Source organism: Salvelinus namaycush, chromosome 12 (genome assembly GCF_016432855.1).
Source record: "Salvelinus namaycush isolate Seneca chromosome 12, SaNama_1.0, whole genome shotgun sequence".
In the NCBI taxonomy this organism is placed as follows: Eukaryota; Metazoa; Chordata; class Actinopteri; order Salmoniformes; family Salmonidae; genus Salvelinus; species Salvelinus namaycush.
In genome coordinates this window covers 50,349,849-50,361,881 of record NC_052318.1, presented here as the reverse complement: position 1 = coordinate 50,361,881, position 12,033 = coordinate 50,349,849, and the positions used below count along the sequence as shown (strand labels likewise).

The 12,033-nt window shown below is 41.1% G+C and overlaps 1 protein-coding gene across 2 annotated transcripts in view; it reads left to right on the top strand.

Annotated features, from left to right (window-relative positions):
• The window catches only part of spns2 (spinster homolog 2 (Drosophila)), a 130,728-nt gene that overhangs the window by 74,914 nt on the left and 43,781 nt on the right, over positions 1–12,033 (top strand). For both annotated transcript variants that reach the window (XM_039005997.1, XM_039005998.1), the window contains exon 4: positions 6,563–6,714. In XM_039005997.1, the coding sequence (XP_038861925.1) occupies positions 6,563–6,714 (152 nt within the window). The remainder of the gene's footprint in view (positions 1–6,562; positions 6,715–12,033) is intronic.

Sequence of the window (12,033 nt, the reverse complement as noted above, 5' to 3'; positions counted from 1 at the left end):
TATCTGTGGATTAATTGTCGGAGTAGAGGACCTTGTGCATTTCAGGTAAAATAACAACCCAATGTTTATACCCCATGACAAATTAGCTAGCAACAGCAAGCTCGCTAGCTAAATTGCCATAAATGTTTCATGCTTTTCGAGCTGTCCCCAAATTAATACAGTTAGTTCAGAGTTTGTTTTGATATTTCAACCTGCGTGTCCTGATCGTGTCTGGTGTGGGTGGACAAAATCAACATGCACGCGTGCGGTCTGGTCAGCATGTAAGTGGCTAGATGTCAAGATCAAGCTTCTTGCTTATAAATATATATTTTCTTTTGAAATAGCACCCCTTGTGTGCACATTCGGGAATACAGTGTCCACTGGGATGGTACAGAAACGGCAGTGGTGTAAAGTACTTAAGTAAAAATACTTGAAAGTACTACTTAAGTAGTTTTTTGGGGTACCTGTACTTTACTATCTATATTTTTGACTACTTTTACTTCACTACATTCCTAATGAAAATAATGTACTTTTTACTCCATACATTTCCCTTGACACCCAAAGTACTCGTTACATTTTGAATGCTTAGCAGGACAGGAAAATGGTCCAATTCACGCACTTATCAACAGAACATCCCTGGTCATTCCTACTGCCTCTGATCTGGCGGACTCACTAAACACACATGCTTTGTTTGTAAATGATGTTGGAGTGGGCCTCTGGCTATCTGTAAAGTAAATAAATAAGAAATTGGTGCCGTCTGGTTTGAATTTGAAATCATTTATACTTTTACTTTTGAGTATATTTTAGTAATTACATTTAGTTTTGATACTTAAGTATATTTTAAACCAAATACTTTTAGAATTGTACTCAAGTGGAATTTTACTGGGTGACTGAGAAACGGTATGATAATCTGGATACCACTCAACCCTAGCATATTTCATCGCTGACATGATGTTTTGTGCTTTGTATGCTCCAGAGTGTGTGTGTATTGTGTGCGTTCCAAAGCTTGTGTGTGTGAGTATGTGTGTGTGTGTGTGTGTGCTTGACCCCGTGCTGTGGCTTGTCATCCACCTGGATCAGAGTGTGACAGCAGTATGAGACACAGGTCACCCTAGGGGTAAGGGTTTTACCCCGCTATCCCTTGCTCACTGCCTTTTATTAATCCATGCACAGAGCTGTCACTACAGAGGGCAACCCCCCGACACACACACACACACACATATGCAGGAACATACACACACATGCAGGATCACACGCACACAGGCACAAACACACACACACACGTGACACACACACTAATGCCTCCTCGGGACAGCAGTTATAGATGCAGAGAGAGAGAGAGACATAGAGAATCTTCTGTTACATTAGATAAGGGTCATAAAAACAGTAATAACAAGATACAACTCAACTCAGTTATGAGTCACTGTATGGGATGTTATTAAACCGTTTATAATGGGTGTTCAAAATGGCTTTTCATCCTATTGTCACATGCTCTCATGTCAACTGTTAATGACACAATGGCTATTATTTTAGTCTACTTGGAGAATATTTTCTTCTTCTTGAACTGCACTGTTGGTTAAGGGCTTGTAAGTAAGCATTTCACGGTAAAGTCTACACTTATTGTATTCGGCGCATGTGACAAATAAAATTTGATTTGATATTACACAGACTGTATGACAACTTATGTCATATGTTATTACATGCTGCATAAGAGTCTTACATACCAGGTGTTATAACATGGTCTTATGTTATTTACCAACCTCTGTGTCACATTATTACATTGAATGGAATGATGGGCGTCATAACCATGTCATATGCCCTTATAGAGTGTGCACAGACACCTTTAGTAGAGTGACAATCATTTGATGAATTATAAAATGGTTATGAATGTGCTTATACCACAGGATTAGCTGAGAGTATCACAAAACTTTGCCATTCACAGTATCTCCAAGAAACATGGGCAAATGGGAGCACAGATGTACTTAGGATTTGTATTGATTTAAGGACACACAATACCAACAACTTGCTACGAAAACACATAATTAAAAAAATTAAAAAAAACAGACAACAAAATCAATATTGATGGGGCACAACAAGATTTGTGACAGCTGTGAAAAAGGAAAGATATGCAGTAACAATGACAGACAGCTATGTTATGAAATAAATAGCTAGTTGATGTTGCAAATGCAACATTTCATTGGCCCACTGATGAATCTGCTTTGCGCTAGCTAGCTAACTTCAGTAGCAACAGGTAGAATAAAAAAAAACATTCTCAGTAGCGTATTAAAGGTCCAATCCGCTTTTATCTCAATATAAAATCATTTCTGGGTAATAATTATGTACCTTTTTAATATAAGGGTAAAAAAGAGCAATTTCTCAAGCAAGAATTTTGCTAGGACTGTCTGGGAGTGGTCTGAGTGGTGAGGGGAAAAACTGAAAACTACAGTAGTTATTATTGGCAGGACAGAGAGATTTGGAACTCTTTCTTTTCTGGTATATTAACAAATGTACCACCTGGTGATGTCACCAGGTAGGCCAAAACTCCATCCCACCAAAATAGGGTTGAAATTTCACGGAGGGCTTTTCAAACAGCTCTTACACTAAAAGGGCATTATTACTAAAAGTATTATCTAACCTCATAGTGTGGAAATATATATAAAACACAGGAAAATCACGTTTGTGACTGCCCTGGGCCTTAGTTCTGATCGATAAGTGCTTTTTGAGGTCAGTTCTGTTTCAGTTCAAGTTATTAAAAAAGAATCACGGTTTGCGATTTCGGTATTTCGAAGTTGACATTGGTCAATTAGTTGTTTTAAAAATAGGAAAATAACCAAAATGTCAGTTAATTGCTCAGTACTACTGGGCCTATAACATCCTCTTTCACTTGCACTTTAAATGCAATTACCTTTTCATCTTAAAGCTGCAATATGTAACTTTTTTGGCCAACCTGACCAGATTCACATAGAAATATAAATAATAGATCTGTCATCTCATTGAAAGCAAGGCTAAGAAGTGGTAAAGGGGGATACCTAGTCAGGAACAGTGGGTTAAACTGCCTTGCTCAGGGGCAGAACAACATATTTTTAACTTGTCAGCTCAGGGATTCGATCCAGCAACCTTTTGGTTACTGGCCCAACGCTCTTACCCGCCTGACTACCTGCCGTCCCTGTTCTATGTGCGCAACTTCTATGCTTCCCGTTCTTAAGTTTTGTTTTTGCATCTTTTACTTTCGGTTTTGTACACCAGCTTCAGAAAGCTGAAAATAAAAGATTTTTCACAGCGGTTTGGATGGTAGAATGATTCTCTACACTATACTTACTTGTTTTGTCACATAAACTGAAATTAGGCAAACTATTCGAATTTTAGCAACCAGGAAATGGCGGAGCGATTTGTGCATAGTCCACCTTTTAATACATGTTATTTAACTCAAACTAACTAATGTTATTATTATCCATGTTATTTGCTTTAGCTAGCTAGGTTTTCCACATGATGATCTGACATCTCTTCTCTTCTACCATCTTATATTAATCCGAACCCTTCTTCCAATTTCAGCGATATGATTCACTGGCACAAGAACTCTCAATAAAGTTTCATTTGATCTCAAAACTGTTAAAGACATTTCAGCTATATGATTTGCTGAAGCAAATAGACAGTTTGCCGATCCAATGAAAAGTTATTGAGCGCTCTTGTGTCAGCGAATCATATCGCTGCAATCAGAAGAAGAAAGGTGGGACTTACCAACATAACAACAACACAGAAGCGAAAGGTTCACGTCATTGCAAACCAATAGCACATGGATAATGTTAACGTTATTTAGATTGAGTTAAACAATGTGATATGCTGCAAAGTAAGCTTTATAATTCAGAATTCCTCCTTTAGGTAGCAAACTAGCTAGCTATGCATCGATGGGGGCACTGCTTGTGCTGTCATGCCACTATGGTGTGAATGGCTAGCTAGCTACTCTCAAGTATACCGTCAAACAAAACACATTGTTTGGACTGTGTAGAGCAGGGCTCTCCAACCCAGTTCCTAGTTACCTAACTAACTAGCTAGCTAATTAGATAACTACCTACCCATTTTTTGTATAATATAGCAGCCACAAATCCTGTTGTGCCCCAGTAACGTTGATTTAGTTGTGTAAACTTATTTTTGCTTCCATTTCGTTTCAACATGTTTGTATTTTCTTGGCAACTTGTTGGTATTATAATGTGTCATTTTTTTAATAAAACAAATCGTACATCTGTGCTCCAATTTCCCCATGTTTCTTGGTAATCATTTGAATGGTAAAGTGTTGTGATACTTTCAACTCATCCCGTGGTTTAACTGTTTTATAACATCTGAAATGAATGTCACTTTACTTCAGGTGTCTGTGCACTTTAAAAGGGCATATGACATGGTTGTGGAGCCCATCATTCCATTCATTGTAATAATGTGACACAGGTTAGTAAGTGACCATGTTATAACATCTGCTATGTACTCTTATGTAGCATGTAATAAGTTGTAATGCAGACTGTATGATAGTACTTGTAATTAGCCGTTGACATTAGAGCATATGAACAGACATTTTTAACACACATTATAACCGGTTTTATAACATCTAATGCCAAACTACTTATGACAGCTGATGACAACTGTTATGTGTTTTATAGATGTTATAAAGGCTTTCTGAATCCAATGCATGCATAATGGCACCTACAGTAAAGTCTTTCCGAAAACTCAAGTAGGGAGAGAGAGAAGAATAAGTGCTAATGGAATGTGGGTGTATAACGTAGGGCACGATGCTATAGTCCTCTTTTATCAAGCGTGAAAAGAACGTCCTTCCCTCCTTTTACCCCCTCACGCTTGCTGACATTTCTGGTATTTTCTTCTCCCTTGCTGTGTACTGTACTTAGATGCATTATTTGACAGAAATAACAGCATTACCCTTCTGATAAAAGCTTTCTTTTCTTGATATTTATATATTGAGTTGTGGTTCTTGTTGCTAGGCTGATTCCAGTGTTGGGGCAGAAAAGCCTCCAGTCAGTCAGTGTAAAGATATCGCAGTAGGTGACATTTCACAGGTGCTGGTCTTGACAGGATGTGCGAGCAGATTTGACTGGCTGAATACAGGACACAATAACAAGAGAGACAGACAGGGTAGACAGGCTGTGCCAAGTGGACTAATGCTTTCACAGCATGTCTCTGTGTCAGAATACTGACAGGCACCGGAGCGCTCCGCAGAAAGTGTAACCAAATTTGAAATTTCTGATAAAACACGGTCTCTCCCCAATCCATTGTCACCCCAAACCATTTTTCTCTCACTCTCTTTCTCTTTCCCTGCATTTCTCTCCCTGCATTTCTTTCTCTTTCCATTTCTATCCATAATTGTCTCTTTATCCACCTTTCTCTCTCTCCTCCTTCTATACCCATCCCCCTCTCCCTCCTCTCTCTTTCCCCCTCTCCTCTTCTCCCTCTTTCTCCAATCTTTCTCTCCATGCTGCATCAGACACTAATCCCATCATCTGGGATCCCCTCTGAGCGTATTCTCCCATCACCAGTGTTAATAACCGTACTGCACCCACACATCCCCTCTTAGTGGACCCACTATGTGTAGATAGGGAGGATAAAGCAAGGATAAAATGTGTGAGTGAAAAATAAAGACGGAGAGTGTGAGAAATAGAGAGAGAGAGAGAGCGAGTGAGACAGAGAGGAGGATATAAACAGAACGAGAGTCATAGGAATTATATGAAAGTCTCTCAGGGGAGATAGTCTGTGTTGGATGACTCTTATTTCTATCACGGAGCATCACTAAAGGATGTGACTACAGGAACATTTTTAACAACGTGTCAGATGGCTATTTATATCAACGTTTTAATCCAGGTTCAGAGGGAAAGGCAGGGTGTCATTCTGTCTTCCTGTCTCCGCCTACTATAAAACAGCTAACCGAGGGCAAAGGTTAGCTCCCACATTTTAGTGACCCTGAAAAATAGCGCAGGTGTCTTTCTAATTTAATATAATTTTGGCACAGTGTCGGTACCTTTTTAAAAGGAACTCAGGGTTGTTCCAGAGCCTCTAAAGCCCATATCGCCACCCTATATATCTTGTTGATGTTCTCTTTGTTTGGTAAGCGTGATTTTAACAGCAACACGGACAGATTTATGAACATGCTACACTGCTGAGTAAGCATTCAGGGGGGAAAGGGAAGTGTGGAAGAGAGGAACAAATCTATTCGACGACAACATGGAGGAAGCTGTGTTCTTCTGTGATGTGGCTCGGAGTGAATCTGAGTGGTTTTCCTCTGTGTCTAAAATGTTTTATTTTCCTTTAAAAAAAATAATTAGTAGCATAACATGACACAGCGCATAACATAAAAAATAAGATATGTTGTATTGTCAGAAACAGTACACTGGATAGGTGCAGTGAAAGGTGTTTCACAGGGTCATCCATACTATTAGCGTACCCCCGAGTAAATGATGCTTAAGGCACATTGAAGCCCAAAACTTCATGCTATCTCCAGGTCCGTGTTCCGTTATGAAGCAACATCTCTGTATAGATAGATCTGTATATCTTTCCTTAACCTCGTACTGCTCTCTTCGCTCTGCAGTATTACTGGCTGTTCGTCCTGTCCCGAGGCCTGGTGGGGATAGGTGAATCCAGCTACTCCTCCATCTCTCCTACAATCATCGGAGACCTCTTCACCAATAATAGCCGAACCATGATGCTCTCTGTCTTCTACCTGGCTATCCCCCTGGGAAGGTAAGTGGTCCCTTAGAACAACCCCCCCACCCCCAAACATAAGATTATGGTCACAATATGGTGATAATAACATCTCTATGGCCTCACCTGTCACAGGAAATGGAGGTGAATGGTGATAGTGATGATGATAGTGATGATGGTCTGTCTTTGAAATAAATATTTTCTATTCAATGTAGAATATGTCAGTTGGGCATTGTCTTTTCCCCCTTTGAATTCCAATGCATGCTGAATATCAATCGCTGAGCTCTCTGAGACAGACAGTCAGCTCGCAGACATTTAGGGGAGAGGAATCGAGGAGAGGAAGGCATGGCGAATAGAATTCGACGGAAAGTTTATCAGTGAAATCGTCCTTTCTCTCTGAAGGTCAGCAGACATCCCCATCTAGCCAGTCTGCCTCTTTGTGTCTGTCTCTACCCACCCAGACAGACACAAAACCCACCCAGGCAAACAAGGGACGAAATAGAAGAGAGCGATTTAAATAAAGAAGAGATTATGAAATAGCTGAGAGACGTTCTCAGAGGGGAAGGGACGGAGGGAGTCTTTTTTTTTTTAGATAGTAAGGGGTATTAAGCACAAAGCTCTGGCCTTTTCAGTTCATTCAGTTGGAAAAAACAGAGAGGGGGAAGAAAACAAACAAAGCAGAGGAGTGCTAAAAAATCTCTGGCCTTTTCAGTCCCGGTCGGTGGAAGGATGGATGGATGTGGTGCAGAGCAGAGCGGCACCCAGAGTTTAGGCTTATTTACTGTGGAGAGTCCCCACAGTGCACTGCTTCAGAACCTCTGCTGGAGATGCGGCTGAATGATGCGGCAGCACACTGTTTTGTTCCCATCTCACACAGAAGCAGCTACAGTCAGACACACCGAGAGACGCTATGTGAATGAGAAACACACTGCAGTCGCACAGAGTCGCACAGAGCCAGGCCATTGCTAGGCTATCTCTGGCTGCAGTCCTTTCAATCATTTTACTTTTGTCCACCTGAAGCATTACCTACATCGCCCTATTAGTTCATATGATGTGTCAATGAACCTGCATTTTAAGATGGATACAAATGTAGCTAACATAATACCACTGCTATATAATGTTCGGTTTGTTCTGCATCAACATTTCATAGGAAAAGTTCCCAGTTACTGAACTTGCTCTGTCATTGAAGTGCTTGAAAGAGAAACCAGCAAATACCAGCAACACTATCAGCCTTTATTATGGAAATGCCAATATGACATTACATGCAGTCAACTAATAGTATCGATGGCAGATTGAATGCAGTTGGAGAGACAGACAGGAAAGAACATAAATGTTTCCCCTGAGGAGTTCTGGTATGCTGAGCCTTTTGATATCGCTCGGCAACAGAAACAATAGGAGGTGAAAGAGTCGGGCCTCAGTGAAGAGCCCCCAAACATCCTATAGCACTCTCCCCCTGATTGTTTATCTTTACCAGGGTTGTTGTGACCGTTTCCAGGAAGTGACCTCAGGGTTTACAGGAAATGGGTTCACCCCTCAGTAAAACCCCTCAAGTTAACCATAATAGCCTAATCTATAAACTTGGCCTATGAAGAGTATAGGGATGCGTCCAAAATGGCACCCTATTCCCTATATAGTGCACTACTTTTGACCAGAGCATAGGGTGCCATTAGTGACAACCTGGGTGTCCTACCCTACCTCGCCAGAGCTAGAGGGGTGATAGTATTTTTCATGCCTGTATGAGTTTTAGTGGTGGTGTTCAATTTTCCAAACACTCTCTGGGTGGACTCTGATAAAAATGATCTAGCTAGCAGTCACTCAGTGGAAATAAAATGTACTGCCTGAGCCTGTTCCACTGTTATTTCTGGAGCACTAATCAGTTTAGCACAATGTAGACTGTTTCCCCCCCTAGTCCCCGTCCTGTCCCTCTGTGTGCGTGTATGCGCGCACCTATGTTTGCGTGAGTCTGCACTCCCTCCAGACAGAGAGGCCCACTGAATCTCTCATAACCTTTTGAAAGCCTAATATGCTGATAAGAACCCCATTGTATGGCCCTGTTGGCTGCTCCAGACCATCCATCAATCTATCCCTCCTAATGGTCTTAATCGTCAACACACAGTCTCCTGTCCGGCCCATGGTCCTGTGGTACACTACAGACAGACAGGCTGGCCCGGCTGGCCCAAGGAGCTCTGGGAACACAGGAAGTAGAAAGTGTGCGTGACATGGAATGTTGGGTCGGGGAGAAACGCCCAAGTCAAGGAGCCCGATACAGTAGAAAGATGGCGGATGCCCAATTCTGGTTTTATGGGACGAGCGGGGTACCAACATGTCCGGACCAGTATAAACTTAGACTTCCTACACTTCCAATAAGACAGCAATAGGTGGACCACTGTTCAAACATATTTGATATTGATATCAGATATTGACAACAAGGGGACATCCTTATTTCATCAGTAACTCATCATCCTTAGGCCTAAATTTACTTTTTTTCAAAGCTGGAGAAATGGGGACAAAATGGTCTAACATGGACATCTGAAGGGGTCATCCACTTCAGCTAATCATGATCCTATTGGCTGTTTTATCAGATAATCTCCCCATCTAAACCTGTCAATCAGAACAGCCCTGTCTGGCCCTCATTGATTATCTTCCCTCTCTATACCCTCTGGGCTTTATTTTATCAAACCTAACGCAATGGTAAATCTAAGCGCTGACAGAAACGCTATAGGTTTTGTTGGTGTAACAGAAATATTTTAGCTATTTTCACAGCCGTTATTATGAGCGCAAAAGCTGGCGGTGGCGTGAAAGGGCTGGGTTTTGATGAATAAGCAAGTTGTAGTTGTGACGAGGGCTTGGCCACTAACTACCCAATCAAGGCGTTCCATGGCTTAATACTGCATGCGTTTGTCTCAAATTCTGTAGGTTATTGACAATCTTTGTGTTCGCTCTGGATAAGAGCATCTGCTAAATGACTTAAATGTAATGTAAATGTGTTGTCATCAATATTTTTGTGCTAGTCCATTGTGGATTTTATTAAATAGCATAGGCTACAGTAACGAGTGATAGCAACAGTAAAAAAATAAAAAATAAACATTGTGTTTGCTCAGTATGTTTGGAATGTTGACAGTCAACATTGTTGTAGTTAGCTTTAAGGCCTTTACGCATTGCACTTCTCCTTGAAAAAAATACTAGACTCCTGTGAAATGTATTGTATGTGTGAGACACGTTCTCAATAAGCCAGATTTAACCTAGGCCTACTGTTGATATGGCGTTATAGGACTGACAAATTTGAGTTTTTTTTGGAGCAGCTCGTCTTTGTTAACCAGACAAGCGCTCTTTGGAAATGGGAATGATACAAGCCGAATGGAGCATGCACTGCAGGTAGGCCTATGTGAATAATGCAAAAAGCATGTCTGCAAAAGCCACAAGAGTAGACCATTTTGTAACATTTTATGGATAGGCTACTTGGCTAATGCATGGCCAGGAGAAGAAAGACACCAGACCCATTGCTGTAGAACCAGCTTTCGTGATAGTATGGTATGGGTAGCTTACTATAAGGGCTTGTTTTTAAATCAAATGAAAAACAAGCAATTGTTACAGGAAAATAACTGAAATATTTCTACAGTAAATACAAGTGTCACTTGATTATCTCATCTCTCTTTCCATGATAGGCATATAGCCTACAATATAATAACAGGAGATGGCTAAAATAATGTACAGCATACATAGATAACAAGAGGATGTCTGCTCACTGTTTTGCTGCTGCCAAACTTGATCTTTTAAGATTTATTTCAAAGCGGTCTCACAAGCCAAGCCCTTTATCTGTTACGTCCGTCGTTAGAATGAGGAAACCAAGGCGCAGCGTGGTAAGCGTACATCTTACTTTATTTAGATGAACACCAAAAAATAAAAAAAAAATAAAAAAAATAGATAAACGACCGTAACGTTCTGCAGGCTACACAGTAACAGTACAAAAAACAAGATCCCACAAACTCAGGTGGAAAACAGGCTGCCTAAGTATGATCCCCAATCAGAGACAACATAGACAGCTGCGTCTGATTGGGAACCATACCCGGCCAACAAAGAAATAGAACACATAGATTTGCCCACCCAAGTCACACCCTGACCTAACCAAATAGAGAATAAAAAAGTCTCTCTAAGGTCAGGGCGTGACATTATCGATAGTCTTGACTACTTTGCAAATGCATTGGGCATGACAGAAAAGAACTGCAATTGAGAGGAGGGGACGCTGTGCTTGATTTTCTTTATCAAATTAAACGAACATAGGTTATTTTAATGTTTCTAAATTTCTAAATAGGTTTACGGGCACATCTCTCTTGTTTGACATTGGATTGGCTACGCTTCCGTTTCCATCCGATAACCAACCGTGTTACCACTAAAACCAAATTTCGGGTGGTCATAAATATCCCAACCAGCGCATACTGAAATTGGCACCTCAGATATTTGTCACCCCTCCCACCTCAGCGCAAGCAAGCTCTTATAAAACAAGTCAATTACCAATCCTGGTGCTAGGGGAGAGCGCCAGCTTTAACAGGTCGAAATTGCAAACAAGCGTGCTTTTGACAATTGCGCTGGTTTAACGGCAGCCGAAAATTGAGCCCTCTTGTCTTTGTCCTTGAAATACGGCGATGTTATCTGCTACTGAAGGGATTAGTTTGGCGCGTGTGTGCGCGCACGTATCTGCTATTGAAGGGTTTAGCTCGGAGTAGAGGGGGTTTGATGTAATCTAATCTGATCTAGGGTCAATTCCTTCAGAACATGTGGTTATGGTTAATATTCTACTGTGGAACGGATAGAACAGGCAGAACACCTCCTGTCTGATGACATGTGTTGATCAAGTCAATGAAGTACATTCTTCAGGTGGGATCACACATTCTGGTGAGGTGCTGACTAATGAAAGATACATATTGATGTGTACTGTATGTTAAAGAAGCACGCCCTTCCTTGAAAAACACACCTAGAATAATGACCGATGCAGAAACCAGCCTGGGCTCTGATTAACATTTATAAATAGAGTGACAGAGGTGTGACTGGGTGAATAATAGCATGTAGTTAGTATTACCTGTCTGTGTGTTGTGTAGTAGTGACAAACGTCAGAGACACAAGGCATCATGAGAAATGGGCTGCTTGTTATCCCGACGGGAATTGTAAACACACAACCGCACGCACGTACGCACTCACACACACACACAGTGACAGATTGATAGACAAGCAGCTACTGGAGCTTCGAGCATCATATCCCGTCCACATCAAGGACCCAAACCCAATCTAACACGACACACTCATTAAGCCTCTTAACAGAGAATAAACATGATATACAGAGGCTGAGAGTGAAACAAAAGA